Consider the following 17,278-nt stretch of genomic DNA (forward strand, 5'->3'; position numbering starts at 1 on the left):
TACCGTTGTGGCGCGAGACTCCCACATCCTGCAGGACGACCGCGGCCAGGTCGGCCTTCTGCCGTGCGCCGGTGTAGCGTTCCGGGTTGAGCGTTATCTTCAGCGGGCTGTACAGCTTCGTGAGGCAGAGGGCGCCCAGGTTTTCCGTCGCGATATCGTGGATTGTTTGCAGAGAGTCTTCGACGGCTTCCTGGAAATTGGCAACAAGACAAAAGAACAGCGGATGGGGCGTTTGGTCTGATGAATAGTTTTCCGCTCGTCATCAATTGACATGGAGGATGTTTGACCGGGGAAAAAAGACACGCACAGTAGAGGGAAGCTGGAGGTTTCAGCGAAAACTAAAGAAATACAGCACACATCGGGTGGAAATGATCTCTGATGGCAGGATGGAGGCCCAACACGGTTCTACGAAGTACTTAAGAATGTCTTCGTTGAATCTTTGTTTATATATCGTTCGCGATGGTAAAAATGCTGTATGAAGTATCCAAAGGCTTAACTGCTTATTTGTGATTTATCTACAAATCATCTAACTCAATAAATCAAATAATATTTGTCACCCTTCCAAATAAAAGACAGAAAATAGCAAGCATGAAATAATGAACTGTTTTATGAAAGTCATGCTAAGCTCAATATTATTCAAGATAATCTACATGGTTGAATAAACGAACTTGTTATTTCATACAAACTCAATGTTTCAGCAGAATAAGCGAAATACCCCTTAAAGTATATTAATTAAGCTGTTTTGTTGTGTTGTTTTAACATTTCTTGTTTCCTAGAGCATTCCAAAAGGGCATCCTGAGGCCTGCTCACGTCGCGAAACCCCTTTGGCGCTGAAAGACTTCTTGAAAGCATAATATTTTCCTTCTAGAACATCATGCAGCAACTGGCGAAAGAAATATCCGACTTTAATCACACGAAAAATTGTACCATTCTTTAGCTGTTGTAATTTAAATAACCTCCAACGCTTGCCACGAGCATAACTTGAAAATGCAAAGCAGAGAGAGAGAGAGAGAGGAAAAAAACGGGCAACATAAATAAAGCGACCGTTTGGGAGCCTCCTTTGAATAAAATAAACAAGCGGGAAATTCCGTTTAAGCAACGGGGAGAAAGCAAAAAGGAGCGCCTTTAACATTCATAAGCTTCCCAAAAAAAAAAAAAAACCCCGGGCGCCCGGGTCAGGGAAAAACGTCTTCCCCCAGGTCAGAATAAATGACCCACCGAAGATAAGAAAGTGGGTGATTGAGTGATTGTGTTGAGGCTTGGTCGGGTTGGTGGTGGTTTATTTTTGTTTTCTAGGCCTTCAGTCGAAGGTGAAATGGAGGCTGGTAAACAAGAAACAATCTCAGACGAAGGACGTAACTGGGTTGGAGTGGGGGGAGGGGCGAATGGGTGGTCGCACCTGTACCGGACTCGGTACATCCAAATCAGGCTACCCCGGGGGTGTGTTTATTCATCGTTCTCGAGTGGAAGGGTGTTTTCTTTCTTCTATCTTCTATGATTTGAGATTTCTTTCCCTTCCTTCCCACGATCGGGCCGCTGGAAGTGAATGATGATGCATTGGCTGTGCTGTTTGAAGCTGCTTAGTAGCGACTCTATGACGACGGACACACCGCACGGGACACACTATCAGTATCTGGTCCCTTTTTCACACCAACACAAAAATAAAAAGAAAAACGGATAACGATGTGCTGCCTTCCCGGTGACCGAGATTTGGCGAGAGTGAGAGAAAGCGCCCTCTTATGCCTCGATGTCCTAGTGTCTGATTTATTCATCCCACACCCTTCACGTCCCCCCTCCACCACAGCAGGGTGGCCAGAAGAAGAAGGTATGTTTGTATGCGGCGATGGCGTTGACTTTAGCCAGCACCAAAGACCCTCGGGGCACGTTTATTGAAACGCCCCGTGGGAATGTGCGGAATGGGATGAGATTTGTGATTTTTCCTCCCCGTTCCACCCTCGCACGCTGTGACACGTTCGCCCGGATGTTCGCCTTTCCCTTTACACTTACTCGCATGAGTCCTTTTTCTCTTCGACTTCGGTCAGAAACTAATCAACGTGTCGAATGAAATATTAATCGCGTCGGAAAGCGACGGCCGGAAGCAAACGCTGCTTGGGATATTTCCCTTTTCCTTTATCGTCTGCTTTATGTGTGTGTATGTGTGTGTGTGTTTCCGCTTCATTTTGGGCCCCGTTCAGCGTTTCTATGCAAACAAACGCCGGGGCCAAAGTGGCACACCGGGATCCTTTCTAGCATCCTGTCCGGTACTTTTTTCCCTCCCCCGGCACACACTTCGATCGATTAGCATCCGGTTCCGATTCCGCAGACGACACACGGACACTTTTGCTGTGCTTCGCTGATGGTTGTCGTTTTGTTGTGTTGTTTAGCACGCCGTGCTAATAAAGCACGGGAATGCCGGCGATGGTTGGCTCCGACGAGATTTCGTCCCGGTCCGCAAAAGCGGATGCGGTTAACGATCTCCATCCGGGGCAGGGGGGGCCTCTGGTAAAAAAAGTATGTGCCTGCCCATGTGTGTCTGTACGTGTGTGTACACTAATGGCACGATGTGTGTGCTAATTTCCGTATGTATGCATGAGTATTTCCGTGCATGGGAACACAGACGCGCTTTGAAGCACAAAACTGAACCATTTCCGACCATCGGCACAACTACACACACGCACACGCAGACAGACATGGGAATCCATTGACGAGCGGCAGCATCCTTGCAGACACGCTACCAACAATCGACAGCCCGATTGCGACTTCTTTCCACCAGCAGAAGAACAGTGAGCGATTACGAAGCGCTACGCGGGAAAAGCTCGAGCTCGAGGGAAAAAAGAGGGAAAAATGTTTGCCGACATTTGCGGCATTCGTTTGGATTTTAAATATTTTATGTCGGTAGTCACTGCACAGCTGCTTTCACTACTACGAACCCGAACCCCATCGCCCCCTCCAGTTTCTCCAGCGCTTCCGTCGCGAAAGCGGTTCCATCTATCTTTGATGTGTCATGCGGCGAAAGGGGGTTTCTTTCTGCGTTCTCGCTTACCTGCCGGGTAGGGGTCCTCTTTATGCTGCGTTTTATGTGGCCGCTTTACGCTAAGCATAATGCATATAAAATAACCTAAATTTGAAAGACGTTTTCATTACAGCCTCTCTCCTAGCGAGGCAAACCTTTCATTTGGGTCTAACAAATGTGCCGCAGTGTGTTTCCGGTGGGAGAGGTTTACAAAAAAAAAAACGATTTCCTAGAAGAAATTGGCGATTGAAAAGCGGCGAGTCTCTGAAGCGGGCTTCTGTGGGACGAGGAAATTCCTCGCGATGGAGAGGGCGCATACTTAATGAGGTGTAATCATTATTATCAATTGAGACTTTCAAGAGAATATTAAACGTTTTTCTGGGAAAATAAAATATCAAAAAACAGAAAATAAATCCTGCGAACTCCTAATCATTCCAAAATCGTGCTTAGTCAAATCACCTTTTCTACTTTTAAACCGTTTTCAATTATTTATGCTTGAGGGTTTTCAGAGAAAACAGTAAAAGCTATCGTTAGAATAGTAAGAAGATGGATGGCCGATAATTATGTTCATCAACCACAATCCCTAATCCTGGCTTTCATTCCACAAATTTGCTATCAGTTTCCTTTCGTCGTGATCATAATCTCACTCCACTATACTCGAGACAGTTTAATGATGTCGTTACTCACCAAACCAATGAGTGATGATTGTTAATCTACGCCAATAAAGAATGGTGTTTGGTGGATTGATTTCGTAGTTTAGGTGAGATTTGTTTGACGGGCTGTTGTGGGTTTTAAGAGCAATTTAATTTCGAGCATTTCGTTTCAATTATGAGAGGGTGGTTTTGTGGAATTTCATTTAAATCTAGATTTTGGCAATCTAATTAATTTTGAATCGGTATCGGTAACGAAATGAGAACAGTAACAAGAAAAACATGCCATAAATAAAAACAGCGCCATTTGCTATTCCGTAAGCAATCAATTCTGCGTAGGACCCAAATTCGACCCACATTCCGGTTGGCCCATTCTTGGAAGGGGACCCAATAAACTTTCCTGCTATCTTCATTTCATCATTTTCCGCCATGAAAGTGTAAAGGAAAACTGCATTGTATTTTTCCACCCCATAATGTTGGCGTGTCACCCGGAAACAAATTGCGCCATCCGCCGAGCATGATTGATGACACGCTGATAGCGCGGTCGGGGGCGCGGTAACTTACCTCCGCCGGTGTGCTGCCCCCCGCCTGCCGCTCGGAGAACACCCCCGCCGGCGTCCCCCGGAGCGGTCCGTCCTCCTCCAGGTCGCCGCTTCCATCGTTTGTTCTTGAACCACTTGACAGGGCAGAGCCGGCGCACCAGCTTTGTGCTAACAAACTCAACATAATGACGATTCTCCATCTCCAGGCTATGGCTAACCAGGGCCATAACGCAATTTTATGCATCGCGATGAGTCATGTGACCTGCGGAAGGGGGAGGAAAGAGAGACGAGAGAAGATTATAAGAAATGCGGAATCCGATTTGCGAATAAAAATCCACCGGCTAATGGATTCGAGTAATGAAGTTCAGACAAGCCATGGATGTTATAGCTCCTTTTTTAATACTGTTGATGATGGTATGAAGCTTAAAAGCTCCGTGAATCTGGGTGAGACATTTTTTTTCTCTTACATTTCAGCCCGACGAAAATCCATACACTCCCTTCTTTAAATAAAGCATCTGTCAATCGAAGTAAAAACCATTAACGATCAATATTTAACGGCGAACGGAAGAGAATAGTCCAGTGACACTTCAATGTCACTAAGCAAAAATGGTTGTCGCGAGGTACCAGCACCAGAACGTTTTCACTTCCACTTCACCGAGCGACGTCCGGGCGATAGTGTCACTCACGTTAAGGATGCCAGAACGATTAACAGCCGGAAGCCGATGCTGGCCATTCATGACGGCCGTCGTGCTCGTCCCCACGCAAGCTATTCTTTCCTATTTCTTCTCGCTACGCTTCTTGGACGCTTGTTTTATTTTCCTTACGGAAGCGAACCGCTTGAAGATGATTCCCTTCGTGCAGGATAAATAAAAGAATTAATAGAAGAACCAAGAGCCTACTGGGACAGTTTATTATTTTGCTACCCGCTCGGTAAACGATGGTGGAAACTTCGGAAAGTAAAGTAAAGTAAATGAAAAGCGAGATTAGAATCTGCTCAGGCCGGCTTTCCTCAAGCAACCATTGCATTCCGCAAGTCCCTCGTTCGATAGGATTTACACTTCGATGCGTACACTTTCTAAATATACATCGGAATGGAGGCAAGCAAGAGAGGAAAAAGACCTTTCCACTGATGACCCGGGCCTAATCATCGGTGAGGTAAATAAATTAAATTTTCCCATGCTTCTCACGACAACCCCGCGCGGCCAGTTATTTGGATCCCTTCGCTTCAGCAGCCAAACCGATGGCATGTTGGTAATTTTGCGACGAGCTTGCTCCGTCAAGATTGATGGTATCCTCGCTCGGCGTATCTTGAGGCACTCGAGGATTCCGAAAGCACGTGAACGAGGGGGGGAGGGGGAGAGAAGAAAAAAATGCGCCAAGATAAACTATGATGGGTTCGGCTTGGGAAGCCTTGATTTGGAGCCTTGCCTTTCTCCGGGCGGTACGTGATGAAATGGTTAGGAAAGTGTTCCGAGCTGCGGTGTTTAAAATTCGTGTCAAGTCGCTTGTCAGGTATGTTCGGTGTGTTGGTTTTTCGTACGCCGCAGCGAAACGAGATTTCAATTTCCAGTACCATGCGGAGCGTGCGCCAAACGGTGCGGTTCAGTGCACTGGCAAAGACAAAGCGACCAGTCTTATTTGATAAGGAAAAATTACCACACACCTATCTTCAACTCGTGGCAGGTTTGTTTTCGGAAGACGATACTAAACATAAATGAAATTTCATCTAAATGTTAAGCTTAAATGAATACAACATGAGTTTTAGTTTTGGTAAAGGAAAGATAAGAAAAGATAAGATTTTTAGGAAAAAGTAAAATTATATCGATCTCCATATTTTCCACGACACAATGTAAATGAGGGTTCTAACAGATTCGAACCGCTTACATATACCACATGTAACTACAACGTGACACGGAAGTAAGGTTTCCTTTTCGTAGCAAAAATAGTCGAAAAGATAGGATCTAAACTGTTTACACAGATGTCTAATATCTTAGTTTAGACAGTTGGAACAATTTAAATGAAACGACACGAGTTTTGGTCTGTCTATTTTAGCAGTTCTTATGAGACACAAACAACTTGATTCCTTTAAATGTATGCCATCTACCAACCAATTTCGCTGGGATGGAATGCAACAGTCAAACAAGGTCCCCGATGGTAAGTTGGCGAACATCTGGAAAAGCAAATCTCACTGTCTTTAAACTGTGTCGGTAGTAGATTTGAATCCTGAAAAGATGAATGTATCTAATCAACGCTGCGAAATGTAGAACAGTGGACGAGGTTTTCGAGATACACATACAAAAACTTATGGCATCTGAATCAACAAACGAACGCCACCGGGCGGTTCCATCTCGTGCCACTCGTCGTCACGAGAGAGTGTACGGAATCCAATCCAATTGTTTCCTCAGTGCATTTGCATCGATCGAACCGACAACACGATCCCGGCCACGAACATGCGACACCTGAAACTCTGCGTTTTGTTAGCCATTTTGGCGAGCTGCTTCATCGTCTCATCCCGTGCCCAAGTCCCAGTGCTCGTAAGACACGCTACGGTTTTAGCGAAACTGTGTGCCATTTGCTAATTTTTCCATTTCCAATCGATAGGTCAGAACTTGTCCAATGTGTCGGTATCTCCGCGGAAGTTCGTGTACCCCCTTCAACCAATATTGGGTAAAATGTGACGAGCTGGTAAGTGTTTCATAAATGTCCTTTGTACTTGCTTTTAGTTGAAAAAGAATACTTATTGTTGATTGGTTTGTGTGTTTCTTTTTTTTTTTTGTAGACCTACGATTCCGAGCAAAAATGTGTCGAAAAACGAGGAATGTACCGAGATACACCAGCTTGCTATATGTTGTAGCGTACAGCGATTAGTAAAATATGGTTTTGATATCAGTAAAGAATGTGTGAAGATAAATATGCAAAATCATACACCATATCACAGAGAATAATGTATCGGTTTACGGAAGATTTCAACTGGGAATGTTTAATGAGTTAGTTCGAATCGATTGTATTTAATACTCTTTTTAGATGTTCAGTTCAAGAACCTAGATAACAGGTTAGGAAAAAATAAACGGAGTAAAATAGAGAAATGGAATTCCCGATCGTTCTAGAGTGACAAACAAGTGTGGATACACATTTTGGGACAGGTTCAGCATTCTTGAGGCGTTCACTTGCGCAAACATGTGGAATCCGTTTTGTTTGTTTTTGCACATACTTGCGGAAGAAAATAACATGCCAGCTTCGCCACGAGGAATATACTAAACTTTTTCGTGCATAGAAAAATAATATTGACTTGTAGAAGCTTTGGGCCCAGCAAGTGGAGAATAGTTTGCTATTTTTCTTTCCAACTCTTATGATGTTAATTGCCCTTTTTGACCATCTACACCCGCTAATAACAGACAACACAACTTCGCGATTCGGTCCAGCCTGTAGGGTGAGTTTTGCAATACTTTCCCAGGCCTTCAATGTTTATGTAAAGTGCACTCTCTATCATGTCAGGTACATGTCTGTTTGAAGCTGTGTCAATCTGGCTGCACGTACACACTTTTACACTTTCCACTGTTTGTTGACGCAGTTAGGACAACAGTTACAAAAAGCGGCATGCAAAAACACAGTATAAATTCGGCCCGTTGTTCGTTCACCCTCTACTAGTCCATTTCTTGAGTTCATTCAACCCGGATCGGTACCGCGAATTCGCCAAGATGAAGCAATCCACGGTTTATCTTTTCTTAGCCGTCGTACTCTGCTCGTACGCCATCGTGAATGCTCAGATTTTCGTTTACGTAAGTATGGGTATATGAGGCATGTACCTGGTAGTGGTTTAAATCATCGTTTGCCGTGTTTGTAACTCATTTAGGCGTCCAATTGTGCCAGCTGCAGAGCGATCGGAGCTTCGGTCTGCTATGATCCGTTTGAGGTATGCGACCAGCCCAGACGCCCGCCTATCTGCTCGGCGACTATCAGGCATGTGACCTGCCTTCAACAGGTAAGGTAGTTCTCTTACAAATCTGTTGTTTTTCCGTACCTAGATGTGCATTATATTTCGTCTGCGATAGCACAATGTGGTTCTTCCAGAGAACGATATACAAAATCATTGACTATGCTTGTATTGAAGAAATCGTGAGATAAAATTTGATTAAAACGTTAACCTTCTTACAGAGTCGAATTAGAAATTGCCTGGACTGTACACAAAACGGCGGAAAATGTTCCAAAACTTCAATTGGGGCAGATTGCGTCTTGTAATAAAAATATGTAAGGTGCCACGATTAGGTGAGTGTTTAAAAAAATATCTCAGATTTTGCATTGTTGAAATACATATTGTTGAAATAGAAATTCAGAACTCATTTGCGCCTGGTTTGTGTGTGTTACTTTTTTAGTTTTATTAATGCGAGGAAAATATCTGTAAAAACGAGATCTGTAGATTGATACAGCATATTGTCCTGTGTTGTGTTGAAAGATGTTTTGAATATCACCAAAATTTATGTAGAGACTAATATACAAAATCAAACACTATATCACACTATCATAAACTTATCTGTTTGTTGACAAGTTTGAAGTCCTGGTTCAAACCAAAAGTAATATAAAAACAATTTGTTCATGCCTTCAGGGTTTAAAAAGAAAAGCATGCAAGATCGAAAATGCAACTCTTAGGTCGGCGAGAGCGATAAACAATTCTTGAAACAAATTTTGAGACAGGTTCAGTGTCCTTGAAAAACACACTTGTGTAAACAAGGGGTTTCAGCTTTGTTTTATTTTTGGCACGTGCTTGGAGCAGAAAATAACGTGCTAGCTTCTGCATAGGGATTATGGTGAAAAATATACCTACAGAAAGAAAAAGTATTGACTTGCGAAAGCTTTCGGTCCATCAAGCGGAGAAGAGTTTGCCATTTTCCGTTCCGACTCTGATGATGTTAATTGCCCTTCTTGAGCAGCTACCATCGCTAATGGGAGTCAGCACAATTTATACCGAGCACGCCTAGGTTCAGAGTGTGGGGTGAGTTTGGCAAATCCTTCCCCGAGCCAGCGACGGACTGCCCGGATGTCGAAGGACATCCGTGGGTCGTGCTGCGTGCTCGTTCGTTTGATATTTATAGTGGACGCTCTGTCATGTCCGGTGATCGTTCGGCTGTGGTCGCTAGGTTTGTGTTGCCTTCATGTCTGTTTGTAACTGTGTCATTCTGGCTGCTCGTACACACAGTTTCCACTGTTTGGTTCCGCCAGACAGGGAAGTGTTTGAGCGGCTGACCCGCGTGAGCGCGAATCGGTCCGGCGGGAAAGATGGATGGCAGTTTCCTGCTTGCGTGCCGTGGACCGAGCACCATCGTCGTAGGTTCTCTGGTGGATCTGCCAGTGGCCTGCTGATGGCATTTCCCTTCTTTTTTTCTAAACACACCGAAGGCAAGAGCGCAAAGGACATTCGAGGCAATTGATGGTGATGATGTTGGACGACCACGGTCCCATGGCTTCGGGTGGTGGGCAATAAGTTTGCCAACAAAATGACACATGCCAACGGGGTGATGCGGGTGGTTGCCGTTGTCCGCCCGCGTTGATATGAAAATAATTATGAAGTTTCACGAGCGGCGGTTGAGGTCGATCTGGGGAAAACTACGTCCAACCGTGCGATAATGATGTCGCTGTGGTTGAACACTGGATACACTGGACATGGGTGTTAAGGAGCAGGTTAAACACAATTTTTCACATTTGAAGCAGATTTACTATCGTACAATCCACATTATTCGGTATTTAGAAGGAGCAGTAAATCAATATAAACAGAAGGAACGATAAACAACACTCGATTAGAGCAATCGAACAATAGTTAACGAGTTTATGAAATCTGCTGTTTAATGTTGATTTTACAATGTTTCATGTTTTATTACTATTGCCAACTATATTAAACTGACATTTTCCATTTGTTCTATTTTACCTTCATCTTTCATCTTTCATCATCAACTGATGGAAAAAATACATCGTATCATTTTTTACATTTTGTACATAAAAAGAGAAAAAAGTAAACACTCATTTCGAAACAATAACGGATTCGAACAAATCCTTCGAATAGTCTGGAGGAAGCATCTATTGAAAAATAAGAGAAAATGCCCATTGTTTCCCTCTAGATATCGAGAAATCGGGGTTGCTTGTATCACTTCTCATCATTAAAAAGACAGCTTGAACCATGAGAACGATGAGAGAAAAAGATCTAAGAAAAATCATACTTTATCTTTTTTTATGTGAAATTTGCTAAATGTTTAGACTGCGTAAGGATTGTACACTGTGTAGGGATGCTGTAGGAGATGTTTAAAAATATTTACTTAACATATTGGCGCAAAGATGTTCAGAGAAGGAAATACATTCGCTGTGGCAGTCATAAACAAGTTAAAAGGTGAGATGCAACGCGGTTCCACGAAAAGTGTGTGGTTGTTTGCGGGGATTTTTTGTGTCTACATCTGCGGTTCGCCAGAAATCCCCTTTTCGAACGGGAAAAAAGATAAATACACTGGTACATTCCGGTGATTCCCCGTCAAATAGGTAACCGTGGCAAGAAACAGCATGCAGAGAGACGGTATAAAAACGACTCGTGGATCGTGTTCCTTTAACCAGTTCATTTCTTAAGTTCATTCAAATCACACCACTTTCGCGAACCTCCCCAAGATGAAGCAGTCCACCGTTTGCCTTCTCCTCGCCGTGCTTCTGTGCTCGTCCGCCGTCGCGGACGCTTTGGTGTTGACTTACGTGAGTATGGGGGCATAAGGCATCACCCGGGCGGCAGTGGTTAAACTCGCCTTGTTCTCAACATATTTAGGCGTCGACCTGTGCCAGATGCAAATCGATCGGAGCTTCGAGCTGCGGGTATGGGGCGCAACGCAAGGGAGTTTCCTGCGATGGACAGGTAGGGTGGTTCCTTTATTTATTACCGAGGAGTATTTATGAGCTAAGATGAGCTAAAAACATTGTTTTCCTTACAGAGGCGAATTAATAGCTGTGCGGACTGCCAACGATATGGTGGAAGGTGTGTTACATCAACTATAACGGAGTGTTTTGTGTGAAAAATAGGCTAGATCAAACTAGATTATTATACAATCAAATGTTATATTGAAACGTTTCAGAAATAGACTTTTTTTAAACTTCATATGTGTGATTGTTTAATTAAAAATTAATTAAGTATTGTCAGCAATGAAGTTTTCAGTGTTGTGAAGCATTTTAGCATAAGCTTTTTGATTCGTAAACGAAGTCGGAAAAGTGTATTACGTTTTAAACATGACCCTCTTCATTATAAAATACCGCATAAACAGGGTAAAACATTCATCTTTTTCGGCATTCATTATTTTCTATTGTGGTGTAACTTCGCAAAGAACTGTTCAAAAAACAACCTTACATATTTTCAGTGATTAAAGGAATATTTAAAACAATAAAAGGACACATAGAATACCCCTTCAAACACTTCATGTGTTTGCTTAAGGCAATACTCCTAGCGTTGGTTTTTATGCCTCTGAATGTTGGTGTCAACTTTTCATGAACTGTTGACGAACCGCTTGAGCAGCAACACCATGGCAAGAGCGTTATTGTTAAATGAATTTGAATGTTAATGCGCTCGAAAGTGCCACACTCGACCCCCGGGGGAAGTGTTTCCGTGACAGCAAGGTGTTTCGTTTTCCCTTTATCCTACCCAAGGCGGTGTTTTAACTCGCACATTCAGTTAATCTTTTCACTCTTAATCTAATTGGTGGCTAATCGTACACGAGGCCTACTTTTCGCGTGACACACCCGACACAAAAGCCGACTTTTACTTCCATCGCATCGTGGCAAACGAATCCGTTGGTGGAGTTTTCTTTTTTCTTATTATTTGGGGAAGCAAAAACCGTGGTATTTGAGCACGAGAGTTCTGCGCTAATGGTGTTGCGGATGAAATGTTCTCATTGAAATTATTACCATGCCCTTTCTCTTCCATAAACTCCCCGCGGTGGTGTTGTTTCATGCTGTTTTCGTCCGAAAGTGGAGCCCTTTTTGGAAAGGCTCTTACCACGTACGAGCGGAAAATGAAGGTGGATAAACCAACACGCGCTAAAATCTTGCCATCTTGCGTAAAACCAAAGCTGCTGTGTTCAACACGTTTTTTATTCTGCACCCTCAACCGTTTTCGTGAAGGCGAAAGTTTTCCGTCCTTAAGAACAGGTCCTTGGGAGGAACGAAAGGTAGGAGTATGTGTGTGTGTTTGTGCTACTCGTAAATAAAATGGAAAACGTTCGTACATTGCATAATTGCCACTTCGGGCCAGTGATGATGATGATGTTTTGTCATTGAGCGTCTCGAGGTGGGAAGGTCGATTCGACGGACGACCAAGAAAAAAAAAACAAGGAATGGCTGAGTGCGAACGGGGTGGCCACTTCTGGTTGGCCGGTGTCTGAATGACACTTGGCCACCGCTACAGAAAGTAATATCGTGTGCCCAAGTGCCATTACGGGCGGTGGACGTCTGTATGAGCAACGGTGGGCGAGTGCAACACAAACAGTTGCCTTCTGGAGGGAAATAAAGTACAGATCCACTTCTGGCCTTTCGCCCGGCGTGGGAGGACAAAACTTTTCCTGCACCCGAGAGCGGGGGATGGAAAAAAGGCTGACAGTGTCTGGAGGCGACGCTCGGCCGACCTTTCATCGATCCCTTTGCCCCCCTCTCACGCCCTTGCGGGAAGGAAAGGCGTCAATAGGTGAACAGCTTTGGAACGATATGGGTTTAAAGATGGCGCTATCATTCGCAGGATCGTCGCAGGTTTTCGCCCCAAGGTTATCTATCCACTCGCTCCGGTCTGAACACGGAAGGGATGAGCATAACGATCGAACGGTGTTTGCCCAATTCTCATCTCATCTCATCGCCCATCGGCCACGGTCGGACATTGTTGGCCATTTGGGCTTCCGCGGCGAATGTCCCGCTGGGGTGATGGCCGAATGTCAGCGGGAGCGGTCATCAAGCACACACCAGGGTCACCATAAAACCTGCCCTATTTGACATCGGCCCTTAAGGGTTGGACCCGATGTGTGGGAAGTGGAATGTTCAAGAGGACGCCATCTTAACATGATGGTGGGAGTAGGCTCAGCAGTCCGTCTTTTTTTGTCCGTCGGTGCCTGGACCTGTCTTGGGGAGGGTGAAGTAATGAAAAAGAATGGCAAGATGAAAACAAATAACACACGCGGAAAGAACGCTGAACGCTTGTTACAGATTTTTAGCACTTCTGCGGTGCTTGGAGACCGAAAACGCTACGCCTTCGAAAACAGATTACCGGATGGACTAAAAACTCATCGCCGATGCCGATGCGTCCACTGCAAATCCAGAACAATAACGGTTTTCCTCTCTTTTGTTGATTTTCACGACATAAAAAAAAAATTCTGCGAAAAAAGCAAATGCCACGATGCCCGAAATCGATGCCCTTGCGGAGGGTGATTTCTTTTCCTTCTTATCTCCGCTCTTGCCAAATGGTGTGCAGGAATTAAAGGACATTCGCAGCAACGGGCCATCGTAAAACCGCCTTGGATCGACGCGGATACGGAACGCAGATAAGGCACCCGAAATCGAATGTTAACGCCGGATTCCCTTGGTGACTCGGCGCTCGGTGGATGTGGATTAAAATGGTTTCCGTGAAAAAATCATGAACAACGCAGATTTATCGACGAGCGCGGGGGATAGGGACCGTGCGGCCGTCGGAATCGCGGCTTTAGTCGTGATATACGACGAGGCTATTTTGGAAGGCACGAACCATTGATCCTTCGATTTTTGAAGACGATCTCGGAATGTAATTTTCGATTGGGATTACCATTACGGCATGGATTCAACTTGTTTGGTGCAAATTGGAATGGAATCCTTTCGCAGAAGTAAAGGCTTTTTTTTCGTAAAGAGTGTTGCGGTTTTTACGACCATGAAAGGGAACATTCAGCATGGAATAAGATGCTTATAATGTCAAACAGAAAGTGGAAACATAAGTTTTGAGGATTACATTACAATGAAGGATAACATAAACCTTTGTGGCTCACGAATGGTGATGATATGATGAAGAAACAATGAATGATATGATGATATGATACGATGAAGAAACAATGAAGGATAACATAAGCCTTTGAGGAAGAAATGAAATGTAAATGAATTACAAAATAAATAAGGCGTAGCGGAATTTGGAGTGTTAACCGATCGTTGAAAATGTTTGTTGATTTGAATAAGCTCTGAATCTGTGTAAACTTTTCAGGGTTGAATCAATTTTTAATTTGATTTAATACGCAAATAAAAGCTTTTATTGTAGCAATTTAAAAATGATGATGTTGAAATTTCCAAAATAAAACATTTAGCTAAAATAAGCATGTTCATTTGTAATTTTTCATCACGGTGAGAAATGTCATATTTTAAAATCACACAAAAGTACATCAAACATTAAATTATTCGTTACATATAATTTAAAAGTAGTTTTATGTAAGTAAAATTGCAAAATGGTAGAACTGTTTTTTTCGACACAATGTTTTCCAACTATATTCTTTGTTTTAGACCGTTAGACTATATCAAACCACATGCAGTGTACCATTAGACAATATCGAAGTATATCATTTAATGTGAAAATTATTTGTACCGTATTTCTTTGTATGTCAAACATTCTCTTTAAGATTCGCAAATGGTTTGCATAACTATTTTCGACGGCTAGGGTTACGGTTCAGGGTAATCACATACTTTATGGTAAAAAATGCTAACCTTTTCTGTAGATGTCCCAACCAACGGTTCCCATTAGCTTCATACTATCGCGCGGCATTTCAATCGATTTGTCATCGGTTTGCTAACGACACCACCGAAGCCAATTTTTCCTTCACACATCGGCAGCAAACGGGTCAATCGTATTTTTCCTCGCGTCGGTCTGCTGCTACCCGTTGCGGAGAAAAAACCCCGAGCAGGGTAGGATACCAGGGGTAAGCTCACATCCTTTTATTCAATTTCACGCGGATTGAAGCGTTACAGATTCTACGCTTCAGTACCCTTTTTTCGCCCATAGCGATTTCCATAGCTGTTTTCCTTTTCCCATCGCAAAGCGGGTTTGACTTTTCGCTCTGGGTCCCATTTGAATTTCAATCGGGAACACAATCGCCGTGCGCCGGAAGTTCTATGTCTGGCCAATGTATTCATATGCTGGCACCGTACCGTCGAGCTGGAAACGCATTTTTATGTGACGCCAAGGTGAGGGAACTGGCGTTACAGGTACGACTCCCGGGGAGCTTTTAAGGATGCCGAATGTTAGAATGTGGGGTTTTTCTTGTGTGGCATGACAGAACACAACCGGCTTGCCGCAGTCAGCGCTTTATTTTGTAGCGTCGTCGTCGCAATTTCGCACAAACAGACAACCTGCTCAAGCGTGGATTTTCTTTCAATTTCAACTTGCTTCCTTTTTCTTCCTTCCACTGCAAACTAATCTCAACTCCCGGCGGGTGATTTATGTGAAAAGATTTTCACCGAAACTAAGAACCGTCAGGCGTGGGCGTGTGCATACACACACACAAAACACGTGTACGAGTCCCTTCCTGAGAGCCTTGGAGACTGAAGTGGAGATTATTGTTAACCTGTATTTTTTTCCTCGTCGAAAGGTGAACGAATGGTTGGGGAAGAAAATGAAATGAAGAATTCTGGCGCGGTAAGAGGAAGGCGAAGGTGTGATGAAATAAATGAACGAAATATAATAAAATGCGGGATGCTTCAGTTATCCCCATCCTGACCGCAGCAAAATCTTTTCGACAAATAAACAAAATAAAAACACGGCTTGAGTTTCCTTCTCCGGAAAAGGCCCCAAAACGACCGATATGGATCTTATCGTAGGTTCCTCGGAAGCCCGGACGCCCTCTCGTGGCCTAATTTGATAACATTATCTAGCGAAGGTCCTAAATTTCTTAATGGATCTCGGTGACTCCAAATAAAAGTCGAGCCAAAAATTCACACCACTTTAAGATTCCGGGAAGCGATGTAATTTCTTTAACCTATTTGTAATTTATATCAAGCTACCTTAAAGTGTGATTTTTATGAGGCCCCGGGTACCCGGGTTTGTGTATGTATGTGTGTGTGAGTGTGGAAAAGGAAAGCAACGCGAGCAACAGTGCGACAATGTGGTGGAATTAAGTTGAGCATCGGAATGCTGTAATCACGCGCTTCAAATCTCCATTGAAATTATGTTCAATAGACAGTAAATTTTTCACCCAACGTGAGCTTGAAGCTGAAGTAAACATCCAACCCTGGCAGCGAGTCGCTTGTCGGAAAAGGATGTTTCGGTTGAAGCGAACCGACAGCGGAACACTGAAAATCACTTTTCCATTGTGCATCTGCCGCGGGAGCGCTGGCGGGTTTATTTTCACGGGTTTTGTTTTGCCGTTTCACTACAAGGATTCGTTTCCTCGGAAAATCTCTCCCTACCCCCGGCATGTATGCGATGTACGTGTGTGTATGTTCGTGGGACTTGCTTTTTTCTGCAAGCAAAATTCAATAGGCGGCCTTAACATTCCCGTCGTATTTCCCGCGTCGCCCTTTGGCGGTGTGTGCATTTGTTGGCGGAATTTGTAATCCCGATAATTTTGTTTACATGGGACAGGATGCTGTTGGTCTCTTTTTTTGTTGCTTCCGTTGAGTCCTTGTTTGATTCTGTTTGCCCGCTTAAGGCCCGGAAGCGCATTTTTTGTGCTCTTTCAGTGCGGCGCGCGTTCGGTTTGCCGTCTCTCACTTTCCAAGCGGTGAAAGGAACGACGCCATTTTGTGGAACGTAATAAAATACCATGCATGCATGGAATAATTGAGCATGATTAAATGGGAAACCAAAGGAAGCAGGTACGAGTTTCCGCTTTGACTATAGTACTGGTACAACATGTTTGACATTTCGTTACAAGACGTTAATCGTAAGACTTCAAATGGCTGTCACGTTCGAAAGCAGGTGCTTTGAAGGGATCAAAATTCATCAACATTATTTTGAACTTTAAAATATGTCCCATTCAAGCTCATCCACACTAAAGGGAAACCATTCATACTGAACAAATTGAAAAATTTATGCAAAACATTACCAGCAGAACCGTCGAGAG

General features: G+C 43.7%; 2 protein-coding genes across 2 annotated transcripts in view; one reads left to right on the plus strand and one right to left on the minus strand.

Moving 5' to 3' along the window:
• Positions 1-17,278, minus strand: part of LOC131263287 (probable G-protein coupled receptor CG31760) — a 35,942-nt gene that overhangs the window by 7,321 nt on the left and 11,343 nt on the right. The window contains exons 3-4 of the mRNA XM_058265462.1: positions 4,228-4,467; positions 4-190 (exon numbers count right to left, since the gene is read on the minus strand). Of these exons, the coding sequence (XP_058121445.1) occupies positions 4-190; positions 4,228-4,449 (409 nt within the window). The 5' untranslated portion in view covers positions 4,450-4,467. The remainder of the gene's footprint in view (positions 1-3; positions 191-4,227; positions 4,468-17,278) is intronic.
• Positions 10,824-11,245, plus strand: LOC131263288 (uncharacterized). Its single transcript, XM_058265464.1, has 3 exons — positions 10,824-10,931; positions 11,002-11,088; positions 11,165-11,245. Exons 1-3 carry the CDS (start codon positions 10,851-10,853, stop codon positions 11,243-11,245), a joined length of 249 nt encoding a protein of 82 aa, XP_058121447.1. The 5' UTR covers positions 10,824-10,850.

Source organism: Anopheles coustani, chromosome 2 (assembly GCF_943734705.1).
Source record: "Anopheles coustani chromosome 2, idAnoCousDA_361_x.2, whole genome shotgun sequence".
In the NCBI taxonomy this organism is placed as follows: domain Eukaryota; kingdom Metazoa; phylum Arthropoda; class Insecta; order Diptera; family Culicidae; genus Anopheles; species Anopheles coustani.

Coding starts and splice junctions, on each gene's coding strand:
- LOC131263288 (XM_058265464.1), top strand. CDS start 10,851: ATGAAGCAGTCCACCGTTTGCCTTCTCCTCGCCGTGCTTCTGTGCTCG. Junction 10,932..11,001: donor ACGCTTTGGTGTTGACTTAC/GTGAGTATGGGG, acceptor CAACATATTTAG/GCGTCGACCTGTGCCAGATG. Junction 11,089..11,164: donor GAGTTTCCTGCGATGGACAG/GTAGGGTGGTTC, acceptor TTTTCCTTACAG/AGGCGAATTAATAGCTGTGC.